General features: G+C 33.7%; 1 protein-coding gene across 1 annotated transcript in view; it reads right to left on the bottom strand.

Moving 5' to 3' along the window:
• Nucleotides 1-14,854, bottom strand: part of LOC115888118 (carbonic anhydrase-related protein 10-like) — a 251,929-nt gene extending 237,075 nt beyond the window's left edge. Inside the window, exons 1-4 of the mRNA XM_030907702.1 lie at nucleotides 14,819-14,854; nucleotides 14,629-14,746; nucleotides 8,119-8,249; nucleotides 1,621-1,812 (exon numbers count right to left, since the gene is read on the bottom strand). Of these exons, the coding sequence (XP_030763562.1) occupies nucleotides 1,621-1,812; nucleotides 8,119-8,249; nucleotides 14,629-14,746; nucleotides 14,819-14,854 (477 nt within the window). The remainder of the gene's footprint in view (nucleotides 1-1,620; nucleotides 1,813-8,118; nucleotides 8,250-14,628; nucleotides 14,747-14,818) is intronic.
• Nucleotides 14,855-15,376: the final 522 nt, after the last annotated feature.

Genomic DNA, 15,376 nt, shown 5'->3' with positions numbered 1-15,376 from the left:
CATGTTCTCATGGCACCTGTGATACAGATACATGCCAGTCTCTGTACTTCGCACAGGTTTTGCCTTGCTCAACGTTGCTCTAGTTTTGTATACCAAGCAACTGCTCCATAAGTAATCATGGGTAATCATAAGTAATCATGGGCTCGATGGCATCATGGCATCCAGCGCAAAATGTAAGGGGCGCAGCCTCACCTATTTCCCGCCAGTCTTCTGCATATCATGAAAGCCTTTGTGGCTTTGCTGGTAATGTTCTTAATATGCCTGTTCCAGAGAAGTTTACTATCCAGGGTTATTCCCCGATATTTCACTTCCCTGTGATGGCAGTATTTCCTTTCCATCTAGATGGATTCTTTTCAAGTTTTTCAAACTTCGCTTTCTGGTGGATGGCACTACTGCGGTTTTATCTGAGTTAATACTCAGCCTGACAGACACACAGGGTGCCTTCATGTTTCCCCCGTGCAATGATGACTATGTCATCTGCATACCCTATGCAGTATATTCCCGCTAGAGTTAATTCTTCCAGTAGTTCATCCTCTACCAAGCTCCACAGTAGGGGGGAGGTCACTCCACCTTGTGAAGTTCCTTGCGTTGTTTCAACAACTACAGTTTTGGTACTTATCTCCGCTGCTGTTCGTGTTGAGAGCATTTCCCTGTTTCGGGTAGTAAAAAATATATGAAGAAGAATCCGAACTAGGCGTCGCGTCGCGTTGTGTTGCGACAATTTCAAATGTTAATAAAGTTGCTGAAAAAATGTTATTGCGTAAATGAGAGCGTAATTAGGGCATTGTTGAGTGCAATAACATTAAATAACTCAACTCTCCCGGATATTCAACTCTCCCGAAACAACATTTTATAGCTTCATAGTTCCTCACACCGATTTGATCAAAAGGAAAAATGGATTCAAGCAGTTCGACGAAACAAGTGATTAAACAAAGTGCTCGTTACATAATCAAAAAATTAAATAGACATAATATACTATGAGGGAATAAAATATAATTTGCAATATTAATGGTATACTTTATTCAATCCACTAGTTTTATGAACATCTTCTAAAATTATAATTATATGTACGTTTAAAAAAATTCGTTACATTTTAATACAAGTTAGACCTGCTGAAGATATTAAAATATTTACTTTGATTATTGATAACTAACTTCCTAATGTTTTTAGAATAATTATACCGTATGATCGAGAAAAAACGGCGTCCAGTTGGCTGGGAAATGACGATCGATGACATTTCCCATATAAATTTACATTTAAAATGACAGCGATCTTCATTTCCCAGCCAACTAGACGCCATTTTTTTTCGATCATACGGTATAATAATTTTTCCGTATACTTTCTATTTAAACTCGTGTATTTGTATATATCAGTTGTTTACAATATTCTCCGATGGTGGCAGCACTGGCTGTGTTCCATTACAAAAAACACAACTTTAATGTGCAACTTTGGGGCACTCTGTAGAACTCTCTATATATTAAAAAATACTCTAAATTAACCTACATGCTCCCAAAACTGAGAGAAAAATCGAGATTTTTTTTGGAGACCATTGAATAGAGAAACTCAGTAACCGTTAACAACACAGGTTAAGAAAAAACGATTCGTAGGTAAAACTCTTACCTCTGCTGGAAAGGAATAGCCCTGGATGTGGTGTTCGGAGCCCTGCTGATTGTCCGTACCGTAGTGGATGTATATCTCCTCGAATTGGTAGCGGTACGCCAGAGGCCCTCCTGAAATATTCACGTGCTGCTTCGTGTCCTTGTCCACTCGGAACACGAGGGACTGACCCGTATTGTGTAACGTCCCGCTTACCTAAAGAGAAAGAAAAACATGTGCTGTTAAGTACGGAATGACCTTATTTCTATGTTTTAAAATAACTCAGTTATTTTTAGAAAAAAAAAACTTATTATAGCTTATATCGCTGAAAATCTTAAAAATGGTGCTTTTTATGAAGTCATATGGTCAACCTTGTTTTCTATTTAAAAAACATTAATCATTAATTTAAACATATTATAATGGAATTACGGACAATTTTTAAAATAGCCGAAATGAGTTTTTTTTTCGAAATATCTAGTAAGCCATGAAATTTATCAAAAATCTGAAAGGCGCATATTTATGACCCCACAAAACTGCAATTCTTTACCCATTTAACCGACTCTCTATCTCCAGTAGTTTCCGAGATGCCCATAGAGAACATCGTAGAAAATTCACCCTGTATAAATATAGTTATTACAAAGAATCCTTAAGTTTTCAGTCTTAAGCTTTTGGTATAAAAAAATATCCAAGGCATTTATAATTTCCTGGGAAATGAAGCATTAAAAATACAGAATTGATTATAAAAAATTTGTGTGTGCACCAACGTGAAACTTCTTACTAACGGCTGTTAAATTGGAGTATTTGAAGGACATGCTTGAAAAACTGACATATACTGCTCTTTCAAAATAAATGTTATTTTCAATTTATTCCTGTAATCTGTACATTTTCTGTTTCCTCAATAGCTTGAAAATTTGTGGAATACCAACCAAAATAAATACTTTTATGCAAATGCCTTGATAATGAACAATGAACAATGAATGATAACGTTAACGCTTAAATTTATTTAAAAAGAGAATAAAATTTTTGAACCTAACCAACAATTATTGGTATGTATCAATGACTAAAGAATCCAAGGACAAATAAGACCCGAGAGCAAATTGGCAAATTTTGCCGATGTCACCAAACAGTGTCGTGGCACATATTTTTCTTAACCTAGCTGTTTGAAGCAATATTTATATTTTTTGAACTACGCCTATGGTGTATCATCCTAATTAATTACGAAAAAAACGTCTTAAGATGTTAACAAATGGTACAAAACTAGTATCGGCGTATAGCACATATCAACTACATGATATAGATGTTAATTGAAATTGAAGAATAATTATCGGGAATTCAATAAGAAAACGCTAAAAAGTTGGAGTGGACTGTTTATTTACCTATGAAACGTTTTTTTGAGCCAAACTTTTGGCTCTTTCTTATCGCTGCTGCTTTTACACTTAAAAGCTGAACAACTAAGCACCATTGTAATAAAGTTTATACAAAGTTACACACAAACAATGCCCAAGCAGCATTTGGACGTCGGGACAACGTTGTGTCACGCGACCAAACGTCGGGGCGCAACGTCGGCACAACCTCGTGCCAACCCTAGTCTGCACTAGTTTGGAGAATAATTTTTGGGTCGAAACGACGTTGGATACCGACGTTGGCTAGAAGCCTAATTTAGTACAAACTGCAACGTTGTTTAAAATCCTAATTCACAGAAATACAAAACTAATATGGCGTCTAAGTCGCGTTTTATCCTAAATTGGGATAATTATAGTAAAATATTATTTTTATGATTTAGGTAGAGACATATGTCAGATGGCAGTGAAGGAAGACAAAACAAAAGTATTTAAGTGTGGAGGATGTTTGAAGATCATAATTATTGAAACACTTTAACCGACTCTGTAACTCGTTACCCAAGGCAAAAAAGTTAAACGAAAACAACTTTATTGATAAATGTATTGTTTCTACTTTGAAAAATACTAATGGGCCTTAAAATTAAAGAAGTTTTAAAAATTTTCTTGGATTTTTTTTTTTAGTAAAATGAGAATAATTTTTTTTCCGCGTAATATTTAGGGTCAAATATTTCAAGTTAATGTATTCAAAAAGCAGGAATTGCTATTTTAGAACGAAACATTTTCTTATTTAACAACATGGCGGCTTTCACTTTGTTGTTTTGGGAGATTAAGATGGAGTAGTTCAGTAGTCGCATACTGGACTAATAAAGTCGCAGTTCGGCCTTAACAGGTAGTATACTAGTCGCAAGATTGCCTAATTTAGTCATCCTAGAATCTAGCTTGTGCCGCCTTCTATAATCTAAATAAACGAGGGAGTGGATAAACTATCGGTAATATATGTCGATGTATATTTAAATTTAGTTTTATATGTACCTTTCTTATGTCCCATTTTAATTAAGTTTTTTTTTATAAAAACAAAAACAGCACTGAACTGTCTGACTGAACAGAACAGTGAAGTGAAAATTTAAGATTTAAGGTTATGGTTCAATACAGTTGCAAAAAGGTAGTGACTCGTCCTACCAACGTAAGAATAAGGAAATCTAAACAACGTTGGAATTAGTAAAACAGACGACGTTTGCATAACGTTGGAATAGGTCCTGAAACTGACGTCGGAAAACTCTATATTGTCCAACGTTGTAACTACGTTGTCCGAATCACCTAAAGATCACTTAAGCAAAAAAGGTTACAAGACAACGTTTATTCGACGTCGCAGAAGCTTCTACTTTGCTGTAGTACTAGTCCAACGTCGGCACAACGTTATAAAAACGTTTAAATTTATTTTAATACCCAAGGTAGGGAGCTAACTATTTTTTGTAACTAATCCAACGTTGTGTTTAGTAAACATGTGGTCGCAAGTCGTGAAAATGCTACTTGGGTGTGTATACAAAGTTACACACATACTACACACAAACTATTAAAAATCGCTAAAATTGTCGCTGGTGCCCAAATGATGACTCATTGTTTGCCATCAAAAGAAAGGTCTCTAAGGTCACAAATTGTGCTGCAGCCCGTATAGGGGCGTTACATGTCCTTATATTCTTTAGTCATTGGTATGTACAGTGGTTTACAGTAATTTTGTTAAATTATATAAATATTCTCGTTGCTTATTAATTTGAAATAAATATGACGATGGTTTGGTTTGGTTTGGTTTGGTTTGGTTTCAAACCAAAATAAATACTTTTATGCAAATGCCTTGATAATGAACAATGAACAATGAATGATAACGTTAACGCTTAAATTTATTTAAAAAGAGAATAAAATTTTTGAACCTAACCAACAATTATTGGTATGTATCAATGACTAAAGAATCCAAGGACAAATAAGACCCGAGAGCAAATTGGCAAATTTTGCCGATGTCACCAAACAGTGTCGTGGCACATATTTTTCTTAACCTAGCTGTTTGAAGCAATATTTATATTTTTTGAACTACGCCTATGGTGTATCATCCTAATTAATTACGAAAAAAACGTCTTAAGATGTTAACAAATGGTACAAAACTAGTATCGGCGTATAGCACATATCAACTACATGATATAGATGTTAATTGAAATTGAAGAATAATTATCGGGAATTCAATAAGAAAACGCTAAAAAGTTGGAGTGGACTGTTTATTTACCTATGAAACGTTTTTTGAGCCAAACTTTGGCTCTTTCTTATCGCTGCTGCTTTTACACTTAAAAGCTGAACAACTAAGCACCATTGTAATAAAGTTTATACAAAGTTACACACAAACAATGCCCAAGCAGCATTTGGACGTCGGGACAACGTTGTGTCACGCGACCAAACGTCGGGGCGCAACGTCAGCACAACCTCGTGCCAACCCTAGTCTGCACTAGTTTGGAGAATAATTTTTGGGTCGAAACGACGTTGGATACCGACGTTGGCTAGAAGCCTAATTTAGTACAAACTGCAACGTTGTTTAAAATCTAATTCACAGAAATACAAAACTAATATGGCGTCTAAGTCGCGTTTTATCCTAAATTGGGATAATTATAGTAAAATATTATTTTTATGATTTAGGTAGAGACATATGTCAGATGGCAGTGAAGGAAGACAAAACAAAAGTATTTAAGTGTGGAGGATGTTTGAAGATCATAATTATTGAAACACTTTAACCGACTCTGTAACTCGTTACCCAAGGCAAAAAAGTTAAACGAAAACAACTTTATTGATAAATGTATTGTTTCTACTTTGAAAAATACTAATGGGCCTTAAAATTAAAGAAGTTTTAAAAATTTTCTTGGATTTTTTTTTAGTAAAATGAGAATAATTTTTTTCCGCGTAATATTTAGGGTCAAATATTTCAAGTTAATGTATTCAAAAAGCAGGAATTGCTATTTTAGGAACGAAACATTTTCTTATTTAACAACATGGCGGCTTTCACTTTGTTGTTTTGGGAGATTAAGATGGAGTAGTTCGAGTAGTCGCATACTGGACTAATAAAGTCGCAGTTCGGCCTTAACAGGTAGTATACTAGTCGCAAGATTGCCTAATTTAGTCATCCTAGAATCTAGCTTGTGCCGCCTTCTATAATCTAAATAAACGAGGGAGTGGATAAACTATCGGTAATATATGTCGATGTATATTTAAATTTAGTTTTATATGTACCTTTCTTATGTCCCATTTTAATTAAGTTTTTTTATAAAAACAAAAACAGCACTGAACTGTCTGACTGAACAGAACAGTGAAGTGAAAATTTAAGATTTAAGGTTATGGTTCAATACAGTTGCAAAAGGTAGTGACTCGTCCTACCAACGTAAGAATAAGGAAATCTAAACAACGTTGGAATTAGTAAAACAGACGACGTTTGCATAACGTTGGAATAGGTCCTGAAACTGACGTCGGAAAACTCTATATTGTCCAACGTTGTAACTACGTTGTCCGAATCACCTAAAGATCACTTAAGCAAAAAAGGTTACAAGACAACGTTTATTCGACGTCGCAGAAGCTTCTACTTTGCTGTAGTACTAGTCCAACGTCGGCACAACGTTATAAAAACGTTTAAATTTATTTTAATACCCAAGGTAGGGAGCTAACTATTTTTTGTAACTAATCCAACGTTGTGTTTAGTAAACATGTGGTCGCAAGTCGTGAAAATGCTACTTGGGTGTGTATACAAAGTTACACACATACTACACACAAACTATTAAAAATCGCTAAAATTGTCGCTGGTGCCCAAATGATGACTCATTGTTTGCCATCAAAAGAAAGGTCTCTAAGGTCACAAATTGTGCTGCAGCCCGTATAGGGGCGTTACATGTCCTTATATTCTTTAGTCATTGGTATGTACAGTGGTTTACAGTAATTTTGTTAAATTATATAAATATTCTCGTTGCTTATTAATTTGAAATAAATATGACGATGGTCTCCATATGAAAATGCAAGTTGCTGAACTCTAATAAAATAATAATAATGTTATAAAATAATAATAAATGTTATTCTAATTCTGAGCTAGCAAATAAGCTAAATGCTTTACCTAGACCATTATTCAGAAGCTACAAACCTATCGATAAAAATTTGCGTGAAAATTTACTTCCTAGCACACAACCAGAGGATATTGGGACCCAGGTACAGTATGAAGTTTATTATAATGCTTCACTTAGCTTTAAATCAAATGTTTTTTGGTGTTTGCGCGATCCTTACCACTTTCTTTCGCTAGCTCGTGCGTCAAAGCATGGTCAAGGTCATACCGTATCAAGGCCGTGGTGTGTCACGGCCTTGAATTTTTACTCCCATCGTGCGTAAAGAAAAGTTTCATTTCAAAAATTTGCACTTATTTAAGACTCGCCCTCTATAGCCTAAAATTATTGAAATATCGTTTTAAAATTTGTACTTATTGTTACAATGTGATGGCGTTCATTAAAAGAATTGGAAAGATACGCAATCAAATGGGCATATTCGCGACAAGACTGATTTTATTTCCCCTTGCGTCTCAAGTGCTGTACGGTGGAGCCTCTACTCGTTCTGCGGCCAACGCGTAAAACTCTCATTTTCTCTAATTCTGCTAGTGAAGGCATATCGAAGACGGTGTGGAACTGAAAGCGACAGTGGTGCCATATAATGTATAATATCTGTAATACGTTTGACGAAAATATATTTGGATGAAAAATCCGCGTTTGTCTATGGAAAATTTATTCATGTTAAATTAGAATAAACAACAAAAATAGAAGTTCTTTTTTAGATACTGAATGTGCCGTATGATCGAAAAAAGTTGTTTAGTTAGCTTGGAAATGACGAACTATTGACATTTACCATAATATTTTACATATGAAATAACAGCGATCTTCATTTCCAAGCCAACTCTGACGCTGTTCTTTGTTTAATAATTTAATTTAATATTAAATTGCTTAATAATAGGAAATCCGTATTATTAACGTGCTGATGTACCCAAAATCCGTAAATCTACGGATTAATCCGTAGTTCTGGCAGCACTGTCTCCGGCAACCACTCACTCTGTCGACTGAAAGCAGAACTACGGTACAGTATTCTTTATCCGCTGCGCTGTAAACGACTAGCAGCGCACAGGTAAACTAAATCTCGGACAGGTAACGGTAATGCCAGCTACATCTCGGATCTCGGACATGTTTTGTGCCACAAAATTGTCCATAAGGTTGCGTCTTCTTATTTCTTCAATCAATGGTGTTGGTAATAGTCCTTAACATAATTTTTAAAATTTATGAGGTATAGAGCGTTTGAACCTATTTTTAAAAGTTAACGTTTATTACTTTTTATCTCTCATTCAATATATGCGGGGATCCATTTATCAAGCTTTTTAAATTTTTCCTTTGACTTTCAAATAGGTGGAAACGTTTTCCAATTTTATGCAATGCTCTCAAATGAACGTCGTTAGGCAAATATTTAGTTAGTTAGACTTTTGCAATTTTGCGGTATGTTTTCCAAGATAAAGGTATCTATGTTTTTATTTCGTACTGTTATAGTAATGTAACTAGTTAACTTTGAATGTTTATATTTTATTTTATGTAAAATTTTTAATATATTATTCTTAATAAGCCTAAGGAGATCGTTGTCTTTCTTAAAACAACGATATAGTATCTGAAATGAACCTCAGAGAACTATTGGGTTTAAAATTGGATACATAGGAAAACTAAACAGAGATAGGTTTTCATTTTTTTGGTCAATTTACATGAACTTTTAGCAAACTATATATAAATATATCAACTCATGTGTTTTCTTTAATATCGTTAGTTCTCTTATTGTTATTAATGTTTATTAATTTACTATAGGGCATCCAATGCAGCGTAATATGACATTACGACAATAGTCACCAAAGCCACCTCTATACAGGGTGATACCTATAAGTCGGTCATGCTTTCGGGGAATGATAGAGGACGTCGAAATATTAATTTTGATTTAGCACACTATGATACTAAGATACAGGGTGTTAAAATTTTTGAAAAATTAAAGATATTCTTTAATAGTTTTTTTAACAGTTAAAGGTATCGTTTAAAATTTTATTATAGGAGTCTGTCTAACAGAGACACTTTAAATGTAAAAACAAGAGGTTTTAGTTTCAACCAGTGGCGTAGATGTGATACGCATCGAAAGCTATATATTTTATATGGCTTTATTACATGTGGTTCCAATGTGGTGGCACTAGCCGTTTTCTGAAATGTTTCGATGCGGAATCAAAACTTATTTTCTGCAATTTGTGTCCAAGATGTTCCCGTTTTCAGCAGCACTGTTTCTAAATGCGAAGAAACAAAATACCAAACTAAAATAGTCTATGTCTGTGGGTGGATTTCAAAATGAAAACAACCATCAACAATGTCGACCACGGGCATAATTTTTTTGTCTTAAAAATCTTTGTTTTTTGACAAAATGTCTGGCAAAAGCAAATTCCTCGTTTAATTTAATAATGCACTTTCATATCTTTAATAGCTCTTCTATATATCATTATTTGTTCCCACAAAGTATTTTTGTTTGAAATATAAATTTTTATTTTCATTTCAATAAGATCTTTATTGTTCTAGCTGATGTAGCGAAACCATATTTTGGTAAAATGTTTCTAAACAAAAAACGATTTATGTTACGAAACATATGTACCAAAAATGTGACGAAACTGTTTTGCAATGTTTCTCAGCTGAGATTTTGTTTCGATTTTATGTCTAAAAAGTCTACTTGGGATAGTTTATAAAAAACATTGAGATTGTGAATTAAAGTTGATATATTTATTGCAGTCTGCAAGAAAAATCATGGAAATTGGTCAGAAAATAAAAAGTATATAACACTTTAAATTTGACTAAAAGTTTTTTGCATCTGAGTGTAGATTATAATATAGCCCTGTAATATGTATCATAATTGTCATGCAATAGTGGTTATAACTGTAAACGAAATTAGTTTCTTTAACTAACATCCCGGAAGAGTTTAAAAGAAGCAAATAGACTTATCGGTCAATATACGAACAAGTATATTAAATTTCACATATTACAACCCCTATACCTGCGAACCGGAGTGGTTAAATGAACGGTTCGAGGTCGACGAGGGACGTAAACAGCACCCCCCGTTACAATTAAGGGCTAATTTCAACGTAAATAGATTGAATCCTATTAACAGCCGCGCCCCGGATTGCTGCTTTCCGGCCTATGGTTTTATAGCAGATTAATCTATTGTTTGCAAACGAAACCTCGTAATACCTTATAATTGTAAAAATAGGTTTCGTATTATTGTTATGATTTATTTCTATATTATTAGATTTATCTACAGAATTCTGAAACAGTGGGTCGGACATCTGTAGCTCCTATAATAATAAAAAAAGAAATTTTCCAAGGAATTATCCAGTTCTTCTTAAAAAACATTTTTGTACATAATTATTTTTAAGAGCCCTATATAAATCGTAAAATTTTATATAACAATTTCGAACTACGTGACCTTCACCACTGCATTCGTAACGCAACCTATACAGAAGCTAATTGATTTTGTAAGTATTCAACTACCTGCAATAATAAACATGCTTAAAGGGCTACTTGAACGCTTTGAAACAACTTTAAATTGAAACGCTACGTTATATAAATCAAATCGACTGTAAAGCCATTTAAAATCTTTAACTTTGCCATTCGCCTTCCGGGTGGAGAATTAAACAACTCCGCGGTTTGTTGCTATGGGTGCCCAATATTCACCTAAAATGTAGAAATAAAACAAATCGACATACTTTTTAAACTTTTTTCCATAGCAACTGTTAAAATTGCCTTATATATAAAAAATAGTAGATAAAATAGTACTTCAACCGCAAGGGTAGATTAAATGATACTTTAACAGCGAGGATAGGTTAAAAACTTTATTTCTTGTCGCACGTTTTTCAATTCCTTCCATTTTTTAAAATTTTTGTATTCCTTTTCATAAGTTATTCGGGATTTAAATGGAAGTAGTTTGGATATGGCGTTTGTCGCCTCAGCATGAATATCTGTTGGTAATTTACTTAATTCGTTTTGAGCCATTTATGGCTCCAATTCAATCAGCAATCGACACGAAAGAGAATTAAAATATATTAACTCAAAACTGACAACTAAAGAGACAGCTTTATTTATTTGTCAAATTACATAGAAACCAACACCAACCCAGCACAATATTTTTTCTACTCGTAATAAATTCCTTGAAATAATAATTTTTCTGAATACTTTTTAATATTGTTTTCTACACGACGATATAAAATTGCATTATCGCCTCCCTTGAAACGAAGGTCATGCTATCTTGAAACGAAGGTCATGCATGTCAACGCACATGCTTGTTGGTCTGTGGGCAGTTTAAAACAGAAATTATTCAGTATCGGTTCATGTATTAATTTTCGATAAATATGTCCACGCATAACTTTTTATCCAAAAAATAGGTCAGCTGAACCGAAACAACGTCAAAATCGTCTACACAGCGGTACATTAAAATTCAAACAGTATAATATCTCCACATGTCGTCGCGCCCCCTACTGACAATACAAATAACTCCCCTGGGGATGCAGATGTTTTTTGGCGCCCTAGCCACATAATTACGTGGATAGTCATTGCATTTTTGATGGCGCCACGACGTCGACAAACGACTCGATGCCAACTAGCGGAGAAAAATGTCGACTATCATCTATCAGAGCTGTGATAATTCTAGTGGACCGAATTCAGCAAATTGTTGTAATTGTTTTCACTGACGGGGTGTTCTAATGGGAGAATCTGTTGAACACAAATTTACAACAATAGAATCTGTTGTACGAATGAATGTTCTATATCAACGATATAACCTTTCATATGAACTACAACGTTTCTTCTGCTTTAAGAAGCTACAAAATTTTTGAAAAGTATTGTATTAGTATAATAACTTTTTAAGATACAGAGTGAAGTTTCTACGATGTTCTCTATGGGTATCTCGGAAACTACTGGAGATAGAGAATCGGTTAAATGAGGAAAGAATTGCAGTTTTGTGGGGTCATAAATATGCGCCTTTCAGATTTTTGAAAAAGTTTATGGCTTACTAGATATTTCGAAAAAAAACAAATTTTGGCTATTTTTAAAGAAAATGGTCCCTAATTCCGTTATCTATACTAATATATAAAATCCTTAAGTGACTGACATACTGATTAATCACGATCCTGCTCAAACCAATCAACGTAAGAAGCTCAATTTTGGCATACAGGTTGATTCTAGGGTGTAGAAGTTCGATAAGAAGGTATTTTTCGAAATTCCAGTTCCAAAAGGGTGAAACCACCGCTCAAATATTACAATATTTTTTATTTAAAAAACGGTCAAGTTTCCGAAAAAAACGCTTAAACACGTATATTTTATTTTGTTTTTTAGATATTTTAAGATTTTTTAAAAATGTATACAGGGTGTTTCGTAAAATTTGGTCATTGATTAATCACGATCCTGCTTAAAGCGCTTGACGTAAAAAGCAGATTTTTGGAAAACAGATTGACTTTAGGGTGTAGAGGTTCGATAAGAAGAAATTTTTCGAAACTCGAATTCTAACGGGGTGAAACTATCCCTCAAATATTAAAATATTTTTTATTTCAAAACCGGTAAGTTTTTCGGAAAAACTCTTATACACATATATTTTATTTTGTTCTTTTACATATTTTAAGATTTTTTATAAATTTATACAGGGTGTTTCATAAAATATGACCATTGAGTAATTACGATTCTGCTTAAACTGCTTGACGTTTAAAGCTGATTTTTGGCAAACGGATTGACTGTGGGGTGTAGAGGTTCGATAAGGAGTTTCTCGAATCTCAAATTCCAAGAAAAACGGTTAGTCTTTCGGGAAAACGCTAGGACAAGCATAATTTATTTGGTTTTTTTACATATTTTAAAATTTTTTAAAAAATCATACAAGATGTTCCAAAAAGTTGGGTAATTTCTTAACCACGATTCTGCTTAAACTGCTTGACGTAAAAAGCTTATTTTTGACAAACGGATTTTTCGAAAGTCAAATTCCAACGAGATGAAACTACCTCTCAAATATTACCAAATTATATAATAATATCGCCATATTTGTTTTCTCATGTTGACATAAATGTGAGAAAATTTTATCCACTTTGTATGTTAATGGAAATTCTTGCTTTGCTTTATCATCACCATTACAAATGATTAATTCGACGCGAACGAAGTCGCTGGTACACGCTAGTAATCTATATTAGACAAAAAGTTTTCAGATAAAAGTTGTAGATAATCACATCTTTAATGAGACTGTGTTTCCCGTTTTTTTTTCTAAAGCCTGTAATTTTTGACATATGACACAAACTTATGTTTTTTTAAAAATAGGAACCATCTGTTGGCCATGACTTCATAAAAAGCGCCATTTTTAAGCTTTTCAGCGATATAAGCTATAATATGTTTTTTTTTTCGGAAAATCTTATCTTTCTTAACTAATTATTATTTCACTTAGTTGGCAGGATATTCTTATTCTGTTATTTATTTAATTATTATAATTTATAGCTTATAAAGAGACAGAATATTTTATTAAGCGGTTCTTTACAATTTACATTACACAAACTAAAACTTAAAAAAATAATATCACCACATACACTTTAAGTTATTTTAGAAAATGTCCAAAAAATATACCGCATAAAATCTAAAATAGATATGTCAGGTGATCGAGGAGGCCCATGCAATTATCCCTGAGTTTGAATAATTATGATATAAATAATTTTTAACATTCCTTTTTTTTTGGGGGGGGGGGAGTGTCATAATGAAAGTCATGTTGGAACCACTCTATAGATGCGCGAGTCTCTAAATTTAACTTTTCTAACGTATCCTCGAAAATGTATGGTCAAGAAAAGTTGGACCAATATTCCTAAACGCTTTTCTTCATTCGAAAAATTCATATTTACAATTTTTGGTTATTTTAATTTACAAAGTCTGGATATGACAGTTTGACATTTCTGAGAGCAAAGACGATTGAACTTGTTGCCATGGTTAACTAAGTGAAATTGTTTAAAAATGATAAGAATGGTATGTGACGATGAGAATGGAATGGCTCAGTAATTTTTCGAAAAAAATATATACATTATAGCTTATATCGCTGAAAAGCCTAAAAATGGCGCCTTTTATGATGTCATTGCCAACCATGGTTTCCATTTAAAAAAAATATATATGTTCGTGTCATATATCAAAAATGACAAGCTTTAGAAAAAAACGGGGCACGCAATCTCATTAAGGATGTAATTATCTACAACTTTTATCTGAAAGCCCCCCCTCAAATTCGCAGAACAGCTATGGCACAAAAGGAGTGGATGAAGGCTTCCACCTAAGACGGCTTACCTATTCAACTGTCTATCAATCCTCCTCCTTCTAAGCGCCTCAAATCTCGCAACCCAATCTAGATGGACGACGAACTTAAGAGCGAGTACAATATGCACTCCAAATGGAACGAGCTTGTGGCTACCAGTCTGGGAACACGCAACTTGAACTTAGTTGCCGATATATCGGGTGCCTTCCCGGACATGGAACTTCCTCGTCATACCTGGAGTCGTCTAAATCGTTTTAGGGTGGGTCATGGTGGCGTGATATGCTTCATAAATGGGGAATTGAAGACTCACCAGCTTGCGACTGTGGCGCTCCACGACAAACGATGGAACACATTCTGACCGAATGTCCACCCAGAGCCTTTCCTGGGGGCATCCAGAACTTATTTTGCGCTACTTCTTCGGCAATTGACTGGATAAATGACCTCAATATAAATGTTTAATGTAAATTTTGTCCCTGACTACATATATGTTTTATATATACTTGTAATATTTTTAAGTCCTTATATTTCTCATGCATGTTTTCTTTTTTCTTTTACAACTATTTGTTTGTATATATATATGCTTATCTCTGTGTATGTTTTATAGAATGTAATTCACATATCCTGTATTTGTGCTTCTCATACGAAATAAATAAATAAATCTGAAAACTTATTGTCTAAAATGTATTATAATGAAATTAGGGACCATTTTTAAAATAGCCAAAATGTGTTTTTTGTTTTTTTCTCGAAATATCTAGTAAGCCATGAATTTTTTCAAAAATCTGAAAGGCGCATATTTATGATCCCATAAAATTGCAATTCTTTACCCATTTAACCGACTGTATGATCTCCAGTAGTTTCCGAGATACCCATAGAGAACATCGTAGAAAACTAACTCTGTATATGGCAAGAATTAAAGCTATATTTTTATCGCTGAGTTCACACGGCACTATTTGGTAGGTTGTACTAGGGAAATACACACAAGGTGGTTTGCCATTGCTATTGCAAGAACTTTTCAGTTAAGCAAAATAATTTAATAACTAACCAAAAAACAATGAATT

The sequence above is a fragment of the Sitophilus oryzae genome, unplaced genomic scaffold (assembly GCF_002938485.1).
Source record: "Sitophilus oryzae breed Bouriz unplaced genomic scaffold, Soryzae_2.0 scaffold_684_pilon_pilon, whole genome shotgun sequence".
Taxonomy (NCBI): domain Eukaryota; kingdom Metazoa; phylum Arthropoda; class Insecta; order Coleoptera; family Curculionidae; genus Sitophilus; species Sitophilus oryzae.
Note: the sequence above shows the minus strand (reverse complement) of the source record. Positions and strands in the feature narration are given on the sequence as shown.